The 19783-nt window shown below is 43.3% G+C and overlaps 1 protein-coding gene across 2 annotated transcripts; it reads right to left on the bottom strand.

The window, feature by feature from the left end:
• Positions 1-739: 739 nt before the first annotated feature.
• kitb (KIT proto-oncogene, receptor tyrosine kinase b) lies at positions 740-18535 on the bottom strand. 2 transcript variants are annotated; one of them, XM_062388948.1, is made up of 21 exons: positions 18356-18535; positions 16412-16687; positions 16026-16310; positions 12843-12982; positions 12131-12299; positions 10779-10968; positions 10586-10701; positions 9816-9930; positions 8085-8272; positions 7492-7598; positions 6316-6442; positions 6112-6216; positions 5516-5626; positions 4774-4912; positions 4616-4683; positions 4433-4524; positions 3038-3160; positions 2569-2680; positions 2191-2290; positions 1281-1386; positions 740-1122 (listed from the first exon to the last, which is right to left on the bottom strand). In XM_062388948.1, the coding sequence occupies exons 1-21, from the start codon at positions 18408-18410 to the stop codon at positions 979-981; spliced, it is 2868 nt and encodes a 955-aa protein (XP_062244932.1). In that variant the 5' UTR covers positions 18411-18535; the 3' UTR covers positions 740-978. The 2 variants fall into 2 exon arrangements, with proteins under 2 accessions (XP_062244932.1, XP_062244933.1); XM_062388949.1 differs by having other exon boundaries at positions 4616-4680.
• Between the last annotated feature and the right edge of the window lie 1248 nt (positions 18536-19783).

Here is a 19783-nt window from a genome sequence, read left to right as displayed (position 1 = left end):
ATTTATGACCTCAAGATGCTTTGGTTTCCTCTTTGGGAAGCAGTCATGTCCTCCATGTTTCAAGTGTATGCCCGAGGGTGGGACAGAAAACACGAAAGCATAAAAAATGACAAAGGAATCGAACGCGTCGCGGTCATCCTACCATCACAGGTACTTTATTATCACAAGTCAACCAACTGTATCAAAACTGCAAGAACCTCAAAACCAGTGTACATCAGCTCTGCTTTGGCTGCCCTCACCACAACAACTGTGTCATAACCAAATGCGTCATTCAGGGTTTCAAAACAAATACAGAAATCTAAAGGCACATCTCTATTGTATTTACATTGCATACATGTTCGACATAAATCAAGTAAAAAGAGCACACGATCACGTGGCCACAGTGGCTTCGCTAAAGAGACCAAACTAAAGCTATCCCTAAAATACATATACAGCAAAACACCAAGTAGTTTCATACAAGTCACAGTATTCAAAGCCACAACTCCGCTGTCTGTTGTCCCCAAGGCATTTAAAGATGTGATCAAAGGCTGAATGTGAGCCAAAATGTCTCCCGCTGCTGATGTATCTGATGGTCAGTGCTCGAGTCTGCTTGATATAGACATGCACCTGGAATACCTACCACAGAGATCAATACGCCTATGGGAAGATTAGATAGAGGTCAATACTTGGAGCTCAGTGCAGCGTTGTATACATAGTGTGTGTGTGTGTGTGTGTGTGTGTGTGTGTGTGTGTGTGTGTGTGTGTGTGTGTGTGTGTGTGTGTGTGTGTGTGTGTGTGTGTGTGTGTGTGTGTGTGTGTGTGTGTGTGTGTGTGTGTGTGTGTGTGTGTTTGCAGGAAGGCCGTTAGTATGAGTGAACATGTTAGTAGCCTACAGTGTGTTTGGCTCACGTACTTTGTGCAGTAAAAGGACCAAATGATGAGGGAGGAGGATTTTGTGTATTTCTTAGCTTTGTGTTAGTGTGTGCGTGTGTGCGTGTGTTAGACGTAGTCCAGGAAGACGTCAGCCGTGCTCTGCAGTAAAGGCTGGGTGGGTGCTGTGGTGCTGCAGACAGAGCTCAGCCTCCGTGATGCCGCCCTCTGCTGCTCTGGATGACCTGGTGCATTACTCAGCGTCAGGTACACCTGGAAACAAACAAACAAACAAACAGACAAAAACACATATTTGTTGGTTATGGACGTTCTAATTTGTCATTCTGTAATAAAGACAATATGCATAAACAATAACCTTTTGATTTTAGAGGAAATAACATGAGCAGTTCTATCTTTTCTCACATACTTACGTTCTTGGTGTTTTCGGACAGTAGTAGTTCAGTCCTCTCCACCAGCTTCCTGAAGGACGGCCTCTTCAGAGGATCGTGGTTCCAACAAGACAGCATCATGTCATACCTACAGAGGAACGACTGGGGTTAGTTTTTGACAAAGGGAATAAAATACTAAAGAAAGAAATTTAAAGCTGGTGACTATACATCTTTTCCCAAATTCATTCATTCATACATTTAATAATTAGTTTACCACCATTTTGTGTCGGCGTCCTGCTCCTTTCTATTTGTAGCTTGTGACACCTTTTTATGCTTTGTCACATAAGACTAACCCCAGCCAAGGCTAAAAGCCTATCTCCCTCCATGTTAACCTTAAAATCCTGGATCCAATCATTTTTTTAACTTCAATTTGAAGGGTCCTTCCTCGGCCATGCCCCGCCCCTCCAAAGAATTGCATAGAAACCATTTCAGTAGTCTTTGCATGATCATGAAAACAAACAAACAAATACTTGCATATGAAAACATAAGCTCCTTGGTGAAGGTAAAACAGCAGGTGAACATTTTGAATAGTCACCACAATAAAAATGAATAAATTAAAAAATAAATGAATAAATTAAAAAACTGTATTTATTCATATACTACCTCAAAGTGTCTTCATGGTGTGTTCATTGTCATAATGAGAGAGACCGGTTATCGTTACAGCTGAATCAATTTGTAATTGATTCAATTGGTCGATTACCAGAAAATGAACTGGCGACTATTTTGATGTTTAATAAATCATTAAAGTGAAGAGCAGAAGTGGAAGAAAGGATTTCACTGGCTTCTACTTCTTCAGTGTGAGTGTGAAGGTCAAACAAAACTACTCGGTAACACTATGGAAATGAATGATTGATCGCATGCTTGTTTATAATCCTCAAATAGGAACACTTACAACTCAACAGGAGCAATTTCAGGCCGAGTCATCCTGTGGCCGTCTTGAATCCTCCTATAAAATTCTGAGCCCACCTGCATCCCTGGGTACGGGCTATTACCTGAAACAGAAACACACAATATGATCAGACTTAAAACACTGTGTCATGGATTATAATTATGAAGATTCCTCGAGCTACAATGGGAAATCTAGAACTACAGCATGCATAAGAATCAATAGAATAGTGTATTATTCACTCCACTAAGTGATGTTGCTGAGGAGCGTCATCGGAGCATCTAGTACGACCCCCCTGTCCACTGAAATGGATTATAATAATGGCTCTGAAATGGATTATAATAATGACAGATGCAACAGCAACGCTTTGACTGGAAATGTTACCCAGGGAGAAGATTTCCCAGAGCAGGATGCCATAGGACCACACATCACTCTCATAGGTGTAGACACAGTCGAAGATGCTCTCAGGAGACATCCATTTGACCGGCAGACGAGCCTGCAGGAGGAAGAGACGTGAGGACATGGACGATGTAGAACGTATTTTCATTTCAAATAGTGCAGGTCCCTGCTCTGCGAGTGTATTTGCATATGGAGACTCTGAGCTGAGGCTGAGAAATCTGCAGAAAGGGACCTCGGGAGGATTTGGACTCAAGGTCACTATATGGGATTAGTTTGATAAGTGAATTATTCTGGAACTGTGAGAATTATGTTAGAAAAAGGAAGGAAGGAAGGCTAGTGCTTTATTTTGGAAGGTGAATTACCTTGTGTGTTTGAAGTATACACATATATCGGTAGGTAGGTACTTAGTAGGAAGGAAGGTAGGAAAGAAGGTAGGTAGGTCAGAGAGACTTACATTTCCCCGCAGCACATAGCTGGCATCAGTGGTGATGTCTCGTGCCAACCCAAAGTCACAGATCTTAGCCACCCTGCCGTGAGTCAGCAGAATGTTTCTGGCTGCCAGATCTCTGTGAATACACTACACACACACACACACACACACACACACATACACATACACACACACACAAGAGTTGACATTGTAACCGGTCTCCGCAGTGAATGAGTGAGTGGCACACGGCAAACGCATGCAAATCAGGCGAGTAAACCTTGTTACAAACACAAAAGCCAAACTGGCAGCACGTCACAAAATACAAAAATGCACTGACACAATATGTCTGACAATGAAAAGACAAAGTAAAGCAGAGACCACTAGGCAGTTTTAACAGGAGCACTGTAAGCACTGGCTCAAGTGTTTCAGTATGTTTATTTTCTTTTAATTGATTTAAGAATAAAATGACTTATAAAACTGTTTGTGTGAGAGAAAATACAGTTTATGTTAAGATCATTACACACACATATGTTTGTTGTGATATTATCTCAGTTTTATTTATGGCTTAAAGAAAGTGCTGCTGCTGTTGAGACTCAGCGCTCTTCAATAAAACTGTGTTTGTACCAGTTGGCACTTGTTTAATTTAAATTAAGTAGCTTATATCATTACGTGCTATTTATCTGTTAAGTGTATTATCAATTAGCCTGGCACAGGAGATACGGCTGCAGGACTTTCTTTATCTGGGTGTAAACAGTAGATGTCATTTTGTGATTTGATTTTACAATGACAACTTTATGTGGAACACAGAAGAAAACGTGCCTCTTGACTTACTCTGGCATATTGTATTGAGTTATTTATATGCACTGTCCCTAAAAAAATTATTTTATAAAAAAAAATAAAAATAAAAAGTCATATCAATTAAGCATTGTATTTAAATTGTTATATATACAGGAGTGGAAGTATTAAACTGAAAGCACATTCAAACATTGTGCCTACCACGTTAATGAATGTAAATGATATATAAAAGAAGAATAGTCTGGCCTTCAAGTTTGACCATTTCACGATAATTATAGTCTAGACATGGACAGATGAATAGGCTAATTTAATAAGAGAAGTAAAGTGCAGTGGGGGGGAAACATTCAAAGGCAGGGAAAAAGACAAGCTGGTTTTAATTTAAAACCAACAAAGAAAGAGTTTAGATCGTGAGGAAGCTGCTTCCATCTGTTTGCAGTGGTATCTACGTAATCTGCTTATCATAAATGCAGCTCGACAGTGTTTAGTTCTGACTGTATGAACATTACTAGAGGGGACAATCCACAGTGTTTTGGCCCTGAACCATAACGATGTGCTCTATAAACCAGCAGCAGCATCTTCTGTAACGGCTCTATGAATATTAATACGAGTCTATAAAACACTTACATTCTTGGAAGTGATGTACTGCATCCCTTTAGCCACCTGGTAGGAGAAGCTGAGGAGATCTTCAGCATCCAGAGACAGCTCCTCTACGTCATCTGGGACAAAAACGTTTGCGATTGCCATCTTTAATAAATTAAACCAGGGTTTCAAAAATGACAGGAAGTAGAGAATCCAAGGTTTTTCTACCTGAGTGAGTGGGCCGTTCTTTCTCAGAGGGACGCATCGCCATGTATCCTGTACTGGCCTCCTTGCTGCTACACAACCACACACGTGTAAGGGCCGTTTATAGACATCAGTTGTTATAGCAATTACTATCAAGAATACACACACGCACACACACACACCTTGTAGACTCAGATCGGTTTGAGACGTTGCGATAGTAACCATCACCAACTTGGGAATTGAGGAAGGACTCTCGCTTTCTGCGCAGGAAGTTGAGGAGGTCGCCATAGCAACAGTACTCCGTGATCACCAATATTGGGCCTGGCAGCAATAAATAAAAAATGAAGAAGAAGAAAGAAATGAAATCACGACCGGTGATTTTAAAACTACATGACAGCGTTTAACCATGACAAAGAAACACAAAGCTGCAATCATTAGACCAGAGAAGAAAAAGACACGTGTGTGTGATGTCAGGATTCAACAGCGTGTGTGTCCGCAGGCTGATCTCTGTGTTTAACATGTTGAACAAATGTGCGTCAGTATCTTAAAATTAAGTTTGTATTTAACGCTTCAGAACATCCTCACGGAAAACCTCTCAAGTGTTCAGCGTTTCTCACTAACCACCAACTCGTGTCATGTTTGCATGCCCTCCACTCTAGCTGCTGTTCTATAATCGATGCTAAGGGCTGGACGGGTGGATCCTATCGATTGACTGGAGGCTAAATTTGTGACCAGTCAAAGTGCATCACGTCCTCATGTCTCAGCTGCTCCATACTCACTGTCCACTATCTGATTTTTAATAAAGACATGTGAGATAGTAGAGCCAGAGTGCCGATACATTATCAACAGGCTCCACACCCCAAAAAACACCCGACCCCAAAACCCCCTCAGGTGTGAGTTCCTGTGGTGAGTGACCTTACTGACCTCCGACAGTGCAGGCTCCCAGCAGGTTGACGATGTTCACGTGGTTTCCAAGGTAACTCAAGACCTTCAGCTCTGACATCAGCGCCTCCTTCTCCGTGGAGTGAGCGTTGGCTGAGATGAGATCATCACGACATTTATACACCCGACACGGCAATTTAAAAACATTCCATTAAACACCGTGGTTATGACACGTTACTGTGTATGACATCAGCTGATTGTTAACTCCGATGCATCAGGGTGTGTCCTCCATTTTAATAGTGTGGCAGGTCAAGGTGAAGTTTTATTTATAGTGAGATTTGCTGCTTCGCTTGCACAGAATAATGGAGGTGAACAGGAGGTGAAGTTTCACCATGGCTACATTTGTTTATGTGTGACCGCGCCCCAAATCTCATTTCTGACCACACCCATCAGTGACGCTGGGTGTCAGCAGGAGCTTATCAGGCCTGAAACTTTCACCCATAGAGGGCAGCAGATCAATGCTTTTTTTTAGCTGGAAGTTAAATTTCTCAGTAAGTGCAGTACTTGGGCAAATCTCATAAGTTACTCTTCCCACTATGCACTACTATGTAGTACAGCACACACAGGGACAGACTTACGTTTGAGCATCTTAACAGCGACAGTTGTGACGGTATCTGCAGAGCAGAGTCCGTACGCTGTGGCCCTCACCACCTTCCCAAAGGCCCCCGAGCCCAGGGTTTTACCTTCAGGAGCAGACACAAACACAAGCAACAATGAGACGTCGGCACACGTGTCTTTTCACCATGTAAACATACTGTTCATGGCTGAGCCACCGGTCATACCAAAGCGCAACTTCTGTCGAGGAAACTCCCATTTGGAGTCGTACGGAAGCTGCGTCGGGTCAATGTATATGTAATTGTTGCCGTGGATGCTCTCGATGACCTTCCACTGGATTTGAAACTTTGGTTTCTGTGGAGGTTTGGAGAGAAGAGAGAGCGGGGGGGTTGGGGTGGGGGGTGCAGGGATTTATGCAGAGAAAATTATTTAGACCAGTTTCTTGAGATTGTTGCCTTCACCAAGGACGTCAGCATTTGTTTGTAAGCAAGATTATGCAAAGAAGACTGGATTGATTTCCACTGGTGGAAAGATGTGATGAGGCTCAGGGGAAGAACTCATTCAATATTGGTGCTGCACAGATCAGGGGGCGGATCCAGGAAAGTTGTTTCACTTTCTTTAACATTGTGAGATTTGTGTGGTTTGTAAGGTATGATTTTTGGGAACTGGTTGGTTGGTGCTGATCTAAATAAACATCTTGGTGAAGTGAATTAAAATGTGGTTTCATAAGGGGACTGTTGGGCCTCAGCACAGGTTTGTGGTATTCTGGTGAGTTCCACGTGACTGCGGGATCATGGAGCTCTCATCTTAGGTTTTTCTCATCGCCCTTCTATCCATTTTTCAGATTACTCACTGCACTATGAGTCTTCCCCCTGACGATCGCAATGTGGATGCTTATACTAGTTCTCGAGGGCTCTGATTCATCTAAATGTAATTGGAGCAGCATGCTTCTGGGATGGGGGGGGGGGCATTAATGGTTCAAGGCGTGATCATGATGTCCAAAAGGCCTTTAACTGCATGTCTGCTTGCTAAATGGATGAGTGATTCATTTGAGATTCATTAGGACACATTAATGTTGAGTAAAAAGGACGATCTTACAAACATCGTTTTCACATGTGGCACAAGAACTAGTCTGATCATACGACAAACAACATGGAGGCCCGTGATCAGCAAATGACCAAAGGCTGTTGCAGCCATTTATTTTCCTATGACGCAAACTGCATATGAATGCTACTGTTCGAGATTTAATATGGATGTCTATAAAATGTTATGGATTTGAATGGGATTAATGGCAACAGACGTATTTGCTGTATAAGATTTTTTACCCCTGTTTCACCCAGATGGAAATAATTCATAAAGCTAGTGATATGTGCAGCGGGTGTGTGATTTATTTCCTCTGTTACCTGCATGTACTTGTACAGGAGCACCAGCAGAATGAGGCTGAGTAGGATGCCGGTCGCCACCATGCCGGTGAGAAGAGGAGTGAAGAGTTGATGGGGGACGATGCGTTCTGAGGAAACACACACCAACCCAGAAATCACACCCCGCCTTAAGAATAAATGACAGTTTACTGGTCATAACACAAACGCATACACAAACACACACACACACACAAGCACACACACACACACACACACAAACGGTCACATCCATTCCCCCCCTGCTGTAAGACAGACAGCTGCGGCAGTGGTGTTTGTTAGCCTGACAAGGATTAGCAAGGCTACATCATATAATCCCAGCCTGCATAGTCAGCATACACTAATCTCATTCAATCTGCACCCAGTAACCACACACCTGGCCTCCGCAGACACAGGGTCAGGGGGTTTGCGTGGCTGCGTGTCTTTGAGTGTGTTTACAATGTGTGTGATGATGCAACGGTCTCTGTGGCGTGGTACAAATGAGATTAATATCTACACACAGGCGGCAGAGCCTCTACTCTGTTCTCTACTGTGTGTGAGTGTGTGAGTGTGTGAGAGTTACAGATTCAGTATCGTACCACTGATGGAGAACAGCGTGTAGGCCTCTTCCCCCTCCGCCCCTGCCACACACTCCAGGGTGTGGTAGTGTGCGTGCTCCTTGCTGACGTTCAGTCGGCTCTCGACCTCGCTCCTGCCAAACGCAGACTCCGTCACCATGGCAACCTCCGGCGTCTCCGATTGGGTGGCGTTCGGCAGGTGGGAGCACCTGTCGAAAGGTTATAAAGATGCTAGAGGTCACTGTTTGATACAATTTTCATTTTTTTCAAATATAGGACAAGATGATGAATATCGCTTGTAAAAGTTTGAATGCTACCAGTATATGTTAGCATGTGTTAGAAGCCACCAGCAGATGTAAGGGTACGTCAGTTGTTTTGTCCTTGTTATTAACAACACAGGCCGGAATTTGAGGGTACGCTGATGCTCAAGGTCAATCTGACTGGCTACTGGCTTGTATGGCAGTACTATGAAAACCATGTGGCTCGCTAACTAGATCAGACGTCATTACCACTGTGGCTTTTTAAACCAAACTCTGTCCCATTTCAGAACATAGGACAATTTGAAGAATATCCCTTGTACGCTCAACCTCACTAATTAATACCTACTCCCAGTTAAGTTAGTGGCTGTTAGTGACATGTCTGCTGATGTTTACCTTAGCTTCATCCCCTGTTTCTGCCTTTTAATCCTCTTCTACGGCCTAACACCACAGCCCTTATTTTTTCACAGTATAAGCATATTTACACCACTGGCCAATAACGTTTTTCTTGTATTCATCACTAATTCTAGAGTATTTCTGCAGTTTTTTGCCTATTTTTTCTCACTTTTGTCCCTTCTGTTTTCCAATAATACCCAAATTATTTGATTTCCCAAATTCTTACGTTATCGTATCTGACCAAGTGAGGCCCTGGATACTGTTCTCTAAAAATAAATCTATCTTTAATTTCGAGGCTGCATTTCAACCGTCTATGTTCATGGTCTAAAGAACACAGCATAAGTGCATTTAGTTCTGTGCCACTGACTTTTCGACAAAGGGTTTTGTTTTTCCAAAGCACAACATGAATTTCCACTGTGACGAGAATGCCATGCGCCAACAATGCACCTGACACACCTCATTTAACTCTAACACGACCCCATGGTTTCTCTTTATCTCAATATTGAATTTGCATCAGACAATATCTTAGATTATCAAAACCAAAGACCTGTATTACAATGTACAGAAGGCGATAGCAGCCATCATCGCATTATTCACAGATATCTGTTATCTTGAGATTAAGGGTTAATGATCTAAGAAGAACCATGTTGTTTTCTTTCTCGTGGTTATAGGATAATTATCTGGGGGGGGAAATTAAATGTTTCGTGAAAGAAAAGAAAGTCCCTTGTTGTTTGCCTTGACTATATAAGTGATGTCGTCAATGGATCTATCAATTATCTCAGACGAGATTCACAAATGACCGCAGCGCAACAGACAATACACAATTAGGTTTGTTTGTCTGATTGCGAATGAGACTAATGAGACGCATCAGGATTGCTAATCATTTGTAAACAACACTGTGATTGGAAAAACATGAGGACAGGCTCCAGCTGGTAGAACAACAAAACAAAGCATTACAGAAATCATTAGGTTTACTCCACGCTCATCAGAGTAGCTGTGTGTCTTCGTCTTTTCCGACCTTATTTTAATGTAAACAATTTGATCACGTAAACAAAGAATTTTTATAAAAGCATTGTAATATGTTTTTCCTCTAGTATACCTGGTGTGGGGCAGCTCACAGAAATACCAGCTGATTTTCGGCACTGGATAACCTGCAGCTATGCAGCGCACCTGTCCATCAACAGGCCCCTCCTGAGCGATGATAACAGGCTTACCTAGCACAGAGACACAGGTGTATAACACACAGTACATGCCATACAGTAGATACTGGTAAGATGTTTATATTTCAGTCAGGAACACTTTGTCATGTTTTATTTATTGTACAAATGGGAATTAAGATTAAGATTAAGATGCATTTATTTGTCCCAAACACATGCACAGACATGCAAAGGCACACTCATGCAATGTAGGGAAATTTAACTTCTGCTTTTTACCCATCTGGTGCAGGACACACAGAGCAGTGAGCGACCATGTACGGCGCTCGGGGAGCAGATGTTGGGGGAGTAAGGTGCCTTGCTCAGGGGCAATAGACAGGGTAGGGAGACTCTTGGATTTTTGGACAGATCAATCCACGTTCGTCTTTTTGTTTTTTCTCCGTGGAGTCGAACCAGAGACGAACCAGAGACCTTCTCTGCCCATAGTCCAAGTTTCTGCCACTAGACCACCGCCTCTCCTAGAATATAGTTATGCTTGGCGTGGATGGCTCTATTACCCCTCAGTGGGCGTAGCAGGCAAGATATATCTGCTCAAGAGCAAATGAGCTGTATTTCAAATCCATCAGTGGATTACGTGAGCTGTTTTCACACATTCACAACTTTTTAAAAACTGTGCTCCAATTCAACACAAGGTTCTAGTGTGAGAGTGACTTACTGCTGACGTATACGTGGAATGAATGATCGACAGCTGCATCCTCGTGACTGGCTGAGAACTTGTAGATCCCGCCCTCTGAGCCGAGGACCCTCACCAGCCTCAGCTCGCTGATGTATCTGATAAGACAATGGTACATCTCATAATCTGATTTCCAGGGGTATTTCCAGGGGATCCCTCTGTAAACCTCCTCTACCTGTATTTGCGGTGGTGGATGGTGATGACGTGCTCCGTGGTGTTGAGGAGCCGCTTGCCGTTGTAAGACCAGGACAGAGAGCGGGGCGAAGGGTAGGCGTCTAATTCTACTCTGAGGGTCAGGCTCTCCCCCTCTTTAACATCCGCCTGGACCGGACCTGGACTTCCTTTCATGGTGATGAACCCCTGATCTGGAGAACAGAAATATGCATCAAGGAAAAGGTGACGTGTGTATTTTATAACTCCAATAAGTAAATTCATAAATCTCCATTTTCTTGCAGGAGATACTTAATATTCTTGCTTATCTCAATGCTCTATTTTCTTTTTAGTTACTGATAACCTACATTCCCGCACAATCAGAGCAACAAAATGATATATTAACAACTGTACAAAATATGTGGAGAGAAGTTAGAAATGAATAAAAGCCTGTAAATAACAAAAATGTGCTGAAGACTGTCTGTTATTTAGCAGGGTTAAACAATAACTACTTTTAAGGAAAGTTGTTGGCATGATTTGGTACGGGCCAAAAAACAAACCCATTACATTTTAGTGTGGATCAGGGGGGCGGATCCAGGATTTACTTCTACTTCTAAACACAATAAATTCCTAATCTACCATTGTGGACACACTTGAAACATTGTGGCGCACGACATAAGACAAATTACACCAAAAACAACAGAGGGACACACAGTGAAGGAGTGTACTAAGCCAGTGCATGATGGGAGGGTTCCCGACACAGGCTGACTCATGCAGGATCTCCCTTTCGACTGTCAACTTGTTTTTTCCTTCATTTAAAGTGTGAAGCCAAGATAAATTCATCCAGGATTAAAAATACAATTCTAAAACCGCAGCCGAACAATCTGATTAGCTGAATGAGAATTTAGATTAACATTTAGCCTGAATTAGTCAAAGCCACATTTTAAGAAAAGGTCATGTCAAGTTGAAAGTTGAATTTTTCACTCTTTAAACGTATTATCAACTTTCAATGTAATATCAAGAGAACCGATTTTGGACAGGAGAAGGACCCAGACTCAAAGGTTGGATTGTTTTGTTGTCATTTGTCATCATTTTAAGTATCTCATAGTTGTTTTGTGTCTCTTTGTGGTAGATTGAATTGTTTTTGTAGATGTCTCATTCGTAGGGATGGTAAGGCCCTGGCCCATTGACTCCGTAGCCCCCCTATCTTTCCATTAGGTCCATTAAGACCATTCAGTAAACCATCCATTCCTTTAGTGATATATCATCTATATATAGAATGTGTTCATGTTTGACATATACCCACTCTGATGTGGTAAAAGGCTGAGAATGTAAACTAGACAAACTTTAATGTTAATGCACTTTCCTTATACTCACCACGGATGTCCAGCTGCAGCGATACAGCACTGGAGCCTCTCTCATTGTGGGCGTAGCAGCGGTAGGTGCCTGAGTCTGATTGGTCGACGCTTGTGATGAAGAGCGTCGTGCCGCGTTGATAACCACGGGAGCCGGACAGGATGTGCGAGGCCTGAGATTCATTAGGATGCTGCAGGACATCAGGGAGAAAGGTGAGAGGTGCAACAGGTAATATCACACAGATCCAGTGCTTTGAACTCATCATGCCTAAAAATTAATTAATTTTAAATTTGATTTGATTAAGCTTTTGCCTTAGAAAATATTATCAAAAATAACCTCAGTCATCTCTGTGATAGCTAAAGCCAGAGTCTGTACTGGGTCAGGTACCATCTGGTAGAACTAGGCCATAACCCAGTCTATGTGAGTTACTGTGTAAGCAGCACAAGCTTTTAATCCCAGGTGACGAGTCAGGTCATGGATCATACTTATGTTAACTCAGGGCAGATCCGGATTTTACGTGGAGTTAAATGCGGGTAAAGGGTCGGGTCTGGTGTGGACCTTTGAGGGTGCAGGCAGAGGTGGATTTGATATGGGCTCTGGCTACAGTCCAACAAATACATCTCAGTGCAGCCTTCATATTAGCTGTATAAGCTGTTTTAAAGTATAAAAGGTAAAGTCTGCCACCCAGTAATGGACACATAGGACAACCACTCGATCCCTACATCGAGCTCACCGCTGATGAAGGGAAGTCCCACTTGAGGTTGAACTCTGGGTTGACGTTGCTGGAGCTGCAGGTCAGGGCAAACTGCTCTCCCTTCCTCAAGATGACCCTGTCTTTCTGGGACAGCGTGATCACCGGCGGCGCCAACGGAACTGGATCGAGAAATGGGAAAGTGACCTTGTCATAACTGGTCCAGTGGGGGGACCTCATCCAAACCAGCACACTCATAAAAAACATCCACCATCTTGCTCTTACTGTATTTATTTGCAGGACATTAAATAACGTGGACACATGGGTCACGACCTTTGCACTTTTTGAAGAAAGTTATTCATGAGACCGAATACTATTTTATTGTGGTGTATAGTATTCCTCTAATCATGGTACATCACTTTGGATTAAAGAGGGGTGTAAATATTTAATCAAAATGCTGCTGAAACAAATATGATGACTTCATACTAAAATAAAAACATAAACCAATTTATGTTATATGTGTGTCTTTAAGGGCAGTGAATGTTTAATTAGGGCACAAACACACACTATTGCAGATGTATACGCACATGACTATACACACAAGTACAGTACTTGCATATGCCAACACTTGTACACACAGAAGTTCCATGTTGAATCTGCTAACGTCACTTCGACAGCAGTGTTTGATAAAGGCTGCGCTAAGTCTATTTACCCCAAACGCGGCCTTCATGCACCGTTACAAAGCTTTGTTCAGTATGGCCACTCTAATCCCTCCGCTCCTCCCTCCCTCACGTCTCTTTACCCGCTCTCCCTCTCCATCATTTCGAAGGACACCCCCCCCCCCCCCCCGTCTCTCGTCTCTGCTCTGTCCTCTTTTCACCGCAGACCAGACTGAGAGTGCTGATGCAGTGCAGAGGACAGACAGCAACATGATCACCTTCCACTGACGTCCAACGGAACTGCTTTTATGTTTACATTTCATTTTGATAAACTTCATAAGAAAAAAATTAAGCCTTGAGCCAAAACGCCTTTTTGTAAGACATATCTAGATTTATAGTTCTGCCTGTGGCTTTAGAGGTGATAAATGGCTCTGGATTGAAAAATCTACTTAATAAAGGAACTGGAAACATTGTCAAACATTCATGGGCCCCAGAGGATGAATAACCCCAACTCTCAAGTATCGCAACGTATTGACGCATGATTCTCTTTCCTTCAAACCTCTTCATTTTCTCTTTCTTACGACTCTCAGCTGAATGTCTGAGGTCTGTGGGCATTGATTGTCGCCCTCTGCAATTATCGGAGCCACTATTCTTCAGCTTTTTTACAATCGTTTGAATCAAATCTTCTTTTTAAAGGAAATCAATTTTAAATATTGGCTTCACCGGCCCTAATGCAGCTGTCGCCACCTCTCTGTCATTACCTCAACCAGATGCTGAATTTGTCATAAAGATCGGGGAGAGGGATTTGAACACTAAGCTAAAGTAAGCAGCAGATCTGAGTGGTGTGTAAACAACTGTGGAATAGAAGAAGGAAGAGTCCATGGGCAGAACTATTAAAATTTAAATATACAGCCTGTGATAAGCTGCTGTAATGAAGAAAAAAAACTGTGTAGAGATCATAGAACATTATATCTTGAGATAGAGTTTTTAAAAGGCGTGCTTCGAGTTCACAATAACACTTTCCACGGCACAAACAACAGAAACACCCGGACACCACAGCGGGTGCCCATAAACTTCATGTAGCCCATTTGCGTTAAAGTTTGATTTACTGTAAATCTTATCACCAGGATTTAAATTCTACTCATATACCGGTCACTTTGTATCTCTTTACCTCCTCCCTAACTTGACAACCCCTGAGGATACATAGCAGTCGACCCCCTACGGTAAACATTGTGTGCGAATCCTTGAGATCTGTCCCACTGTGAACACTTCACTGCAGCTTCTCCTCTTTGGTTGGATCATCGCTGCTTCTTGCTTAACCCACAGGCTGACTGTTGTTTACAAAGTGGATTGAACTTTTAGAAAAAGTCCTTCAGGAAACTGAGTTGAACAGAAATTGAATCAGCTCCAGCTCTAATTTGTTTTCACTGCCAATTAGCCGATGTTGGCATGAAGCTCAGGGTGGAGTGTGTAGGATGTAGTGGCATCTAGCCGTGAGCTCGCAAACTACAGAGTGAATACCCCTCGTAGCATGTGTGGAGAAAAAAATCTTTCAAGGGCCAATGTTTGGTTTGTCCACTCTGGGCTACTGTAGAAACATGGCAGTGTGACATGGCAGACTCGGGGGTTAGGGACCCACTCACATGGCTTATTCTAATGCAGGGAAAACACAAACACAACTATTCTTAGTCTCAGATGATTATACACAATGTTCCATTTCTAATAATTAACCACCCCCTCCACTCGCACACACACATACAGCCCACCAACTGCTTATGTTTTTCAAGCAATGGCAGGATCATGAGCAATATTGTGTCTGGATTTTGTAGAGTTTGTCTTTCACATATGAAGAACGCAGCAGGAGATTGTCCGGGTCAGACGCGTTTAACCTCAACGGAAAAATTTCTGTGCAGTTCAGATCTATGTGTTTTCCAAGTTGTCATATCTGATGTGTATGCCACCTCTTTTGTTTTTTTTTCAGTTTCGTGTCCATGCTGAGAAAGAAACGTCATCAACACGCCCTCGTGCTTACTGGGAATTCTCCGGCTCTATTCTCACATGTATGGGCTCACTCACACATTCTCCGAACATTTAACTTGGGGGCTGGCTGAAAAGTTCAGTGGCAACTGACTCTGACACTTGCCTTCTCACATACAGCCCCTCTGGAAATGCTCAGGAAAATGTCTGGTATTCGTTGCGTGTCTGAAAAGAGCATCAGGTCCCAAAAACAGCAGGAAAGGCAACTGCTTTGACTCTACTTCTCACTGAATAACTACCCGGAGCGATGAGCTACTTTTAGGCTAAAAATCAACCATGAGACTTAACCCTGACCTTTCAGTATCGTCCCATTATCTAACTTTTCTGCAAAGATGACTGACGCCCTTCCTTTGCATAGTTTCTCTCTGCACATAAAGCTTTCAATCTATCTTTTTCTTTCTACTGACTTTAGCTCAATCATCGTGCAGTTGAGAAATCCAGTACAGCTATGCCGCATGGAGAACCCACTTAAACATGTATGAAATTCAGCAACATGAAAACAAAAAAAAATCCATCATATCTTCCTTACCGAGTAGTACATCCACAGTGTATTGGGCAGATGTCACTTTGAGTCCATGCAGCTGTCCCACACAAACATAGCAGCCCTCATATTCCTTTCTCACGTTGCTGATGATGACACCTCGCTGGAGGTTGCTGCGGAAACTCATGTCGAGGGGCAGAGGTCGTCCATCGCAGGTGTCCAACGCCAGGAGTGTGACCTCGGGGTCGGTCACAAGACAGGGGATGGTAGAGTCCTCGCCTGCACGCACCAGGATGACGTTCACCATGGTGCGCTGGAAGGCATTATGGGTATCTGAGGCGAAAGAAAGAGAGACGGGACCGGGGATTAATGATGAACATTACGATGTTTGAACGAGCACTCGCAGGCCTCTTCCTCCATCGTCAACCACCGACCTTTCACATAGACGTAGATGGAGCTGTGTTCCTGGGTGCTGTTGTTGACACACACATAGCGGCCCATGTGGAAGCCCTGCACCGACGGCACCTTGACATAAGCTACCCCGCCATCTTCCACCTCGCCCTCCAGCCTGCGGGACCTCTCCCACTGCCACCTCAGGCTGGGTGGGGCGCCAGGCGTGGTGGTGTTGTCGTGGCAACGCAGCTCCAGCTTCCCCCTCTTGGGAACAACTATGTGAGGCCCCCTGGGGGAGATGACTGGCTCGCACCACACTGGAACACAGGGCAAAACAGTATGGTTGATGTATGGTTAAGTTTGGATAAAGATGAACAGATTCATGTAGATTGATTATTGACGGTTCATCACTTGAAAGAGCAAAAACTGAAAAGGTGAGTAGTGGAAGAAATATCAGAAAATAATGAAAAAAACGCTAATTGCAAATTACAAAAGCTCAAGATGATTTAATGAAATTGCTTTTTTTTATGACCGTCGGTGGAGGAGACATTTGGAAAACCAGCAAATCCTCAGAACAGAGAGGCTGTTACAAAGCAGAGGTTGATATTCTTTATTGAAAATGACTTCAATGATAAATGAACAGACGGAATTGATTGGAAGTTGAAGATTTCATGCTGTTGATCAATTGATTTTAAGCTTGATCGACTCAATTGACTAATCCCATAAATTCTACAGCATGTACAAAAGAGACTAATTTGACGTTTAAATAGAATGGTCTGATTTGCCCAGAGCCCCTTAAGACAGGGTGCTACCTAACCACCACAGCTCAATTGCATGATCAATAATTATGAACTGTCGATCCGCTGAGAAATCACACAGTATTCAAGGCCCCTAGATCCATTTGCTTAAGATGAGTAAACTAAGCTAAGATTTTCAACTCAGTTCAACCCCAACAAGCCAAACCCCCACTCTAAGGTTTCCTTTCTTTCTTTTTTGTTGCAGTTTTCCACATGATAGGCCCCATTTCAAGATCGGGATTTTCATGTGACTGTTGTGCCTTCAGGCCTGGCAGGGGCTGGGAAAGCAGCAGGGCGAAAGGCATGTGGAGACAAATAGGCTCCCCCTCTATTCTAATACCTGTGGGTTTACAGGCTGCTACGTTATAAAGATGAAATCTGAAATCCTGTTTTGAGTGCAATAACAGGATTTGTCTTTGTAGGGGAAAAAAAGGCTGTTACATGACTAAACAAATAGTTATCAGGGCAGTTGCCAAAGCTGGTAGATGTCAGGCTGCTGCAGGGTGTGTGTGTGTTTGTGTTTAAAGATGTGGCTCATCTTTCGTTCTGTCTTCTTTTCCCGGCTGCCGAGCTCAGGCCACACAACCTTTTCCTCTTTTATTTTGGTGGCATTAATAATGCATTAATGCACACACACACACATACAAACACACCTGTTGCCTGCCTGCCTGCTGAGGCGACCTGGAGGCATCTCCTCCTCCAGCACCTCCAGACAGTTGTTATGCAAATGGCTCCTGATATGATCAGTAAACTTGAGCTGGCAGATTGCGCCGTTAAACCATGGAAACGTAAACCTCAACCACATTAAACGAAGAACACTGTATTTATGGGCAGTAAAGTGAAATAGTTGAATTAATGGACTTCAAACAGTGCCAGTGATAAAACATGATATAGTGATTTCTGTTCCCTGGTTTAAAGACAGACTCCAGAGACAAATGTGGTGGAAAAGACAAAATTGCCTCATCATAACAGGTGATGAGCGCATAAAGAATAATTTATTCACAAACTCTCTACTAGAGGCATGTCATACTTCCATGTCCCTGTCATAACGGCAGTAAAATATAATTATTTGTGAGATAAAGAGATAAAATAATGTCACTAATTTGAAGGCAGACATACCATGAGCGACGAAATCAACATGTTGGCATCATCACATTGATTTCTGTAATTTTGGAGCGGTTTTCTTACCTTCTAGTGGCAGCCAAAGAAGATGCGAGGCAAAAACAACCCAGTGGCACCTCATGATCGGGTGGTTTGTGGAGCCGTTCACTCTCTTCCAAGCGCCTCAACTGGAACAACCACCATCCTATGTGCTCTCAAAATAAAGAAAAGGAAACAAACGGAAGACACGCCAGATCCCGTCCACTGTAATAACACGAGTCCCAAGTCCCGCCTGCGTAAAGCGCGCACTGACACAATGATCAGGCTGAGCGCGTCTCCAGACACCCCCCCCCCCCCCCTCCGCACCTCCCTGCTGGATTTCACTGGAGCTTAAAGACACAGCAGCAGCGCCTCCTCTCCCCCTCATGGCCCTGCCTGCACGGATCCCTGCTGCTGCCACTCCTTGCTGCCCCGCATTGGCTGGAGACTGGCCAAGGTGATGACTCGGATATTACCAGGAAAAGAAAAGAAAAAACACAAAGCACGCACGGCTCTCTCGCTCCAAGCCACCTTCAACGCCTTTTACGCAGTAATTACGCACAACCAAATAGAAAGGAGGTGTGAAGAGCTGATCCAATATGAGCAACAACAAACAAATAGGACACGATTTGATGTTTTCATCTGCTTTGAGATCAATGTAAATATGCTACAGCTCACACACAATGATAAAGCAGTCAACAGAACTCTTGTCGCATCCCCTGGGCTGTTGCTGCTGCGGCTGTTGTGATGATGATGATGGTGATGATGGTGATGATGATAGCAGCTCGCACTTGGCAGGAGTTTCCCTGATGCAGAGGCTCCTTCACTTTGCGATGCACTTCATGGTCTCATGTTTCCGATCCAACTCTCTAATCAGCATCGTCTCAGTGGTCTCACTTTGCCCATGTTTACATCCTATAGGAGTCAATTAAACACTCACAGTGTGGTGGTGTGCCGTGCGCAGCCCCAAGCCTGTTTCCAAGCATGCAGGATTTGATAACCACAACGACCGCACTGGAGATTGAAGGTTCATGGTTTTAAAATCACATCAAGTTAATACTGTCATAAAACTATAGTCAAATGTCGGTATGTAAATAGAAACAGGTTTTGCTCGCTGTAATCACTCCTGAGTGTTTAAAACATCTCTTCCCACAGGGCTCTGATTTAGCTTCAGATAAATGCTTCAGGGAAAGTTAGTCAACTGGTTTAATTAACAAAGAGGTTTGTTTGTTGGCCGGTTGGTTTGATTGTCAGCAGCTCAACACAAAGCTACTGAGCAGATTTCCATGAAACTCGGCTCGAGTGTGTGACATTGGCCGAGAAACACCCCATTCAATTTTGGCACATTCGTAAGAACAGTTTGATCCGGGAAATATATGTTCACTTTCTTTTACATCCTGATGGAGAAATTCAGGCAGAGTTAGGGAGCTGATATCTATGAGTGGGTGAACTTCCATGCATCTTGATTTAATGACT

The sequence above is a fragment of the Platichthys flesus genome, chromosome 5, assembly GCF_949316205.1.
Source record: "Platichthys flesus chromosome 5, fPlaFle2.1, whole genome shotgun sequence".
Taxonomy (NCBI): Eukaryota; Metazoa; Chordata; class Actinopteri; order Pleuronectiformes; family Pleuronectidae; genus Platichthys; species Platichthys flesus.
Note: the sequence above shows the minus strand (reverse complement) of the source record. Positions and strands in the feature narration are given on the sequence as shown.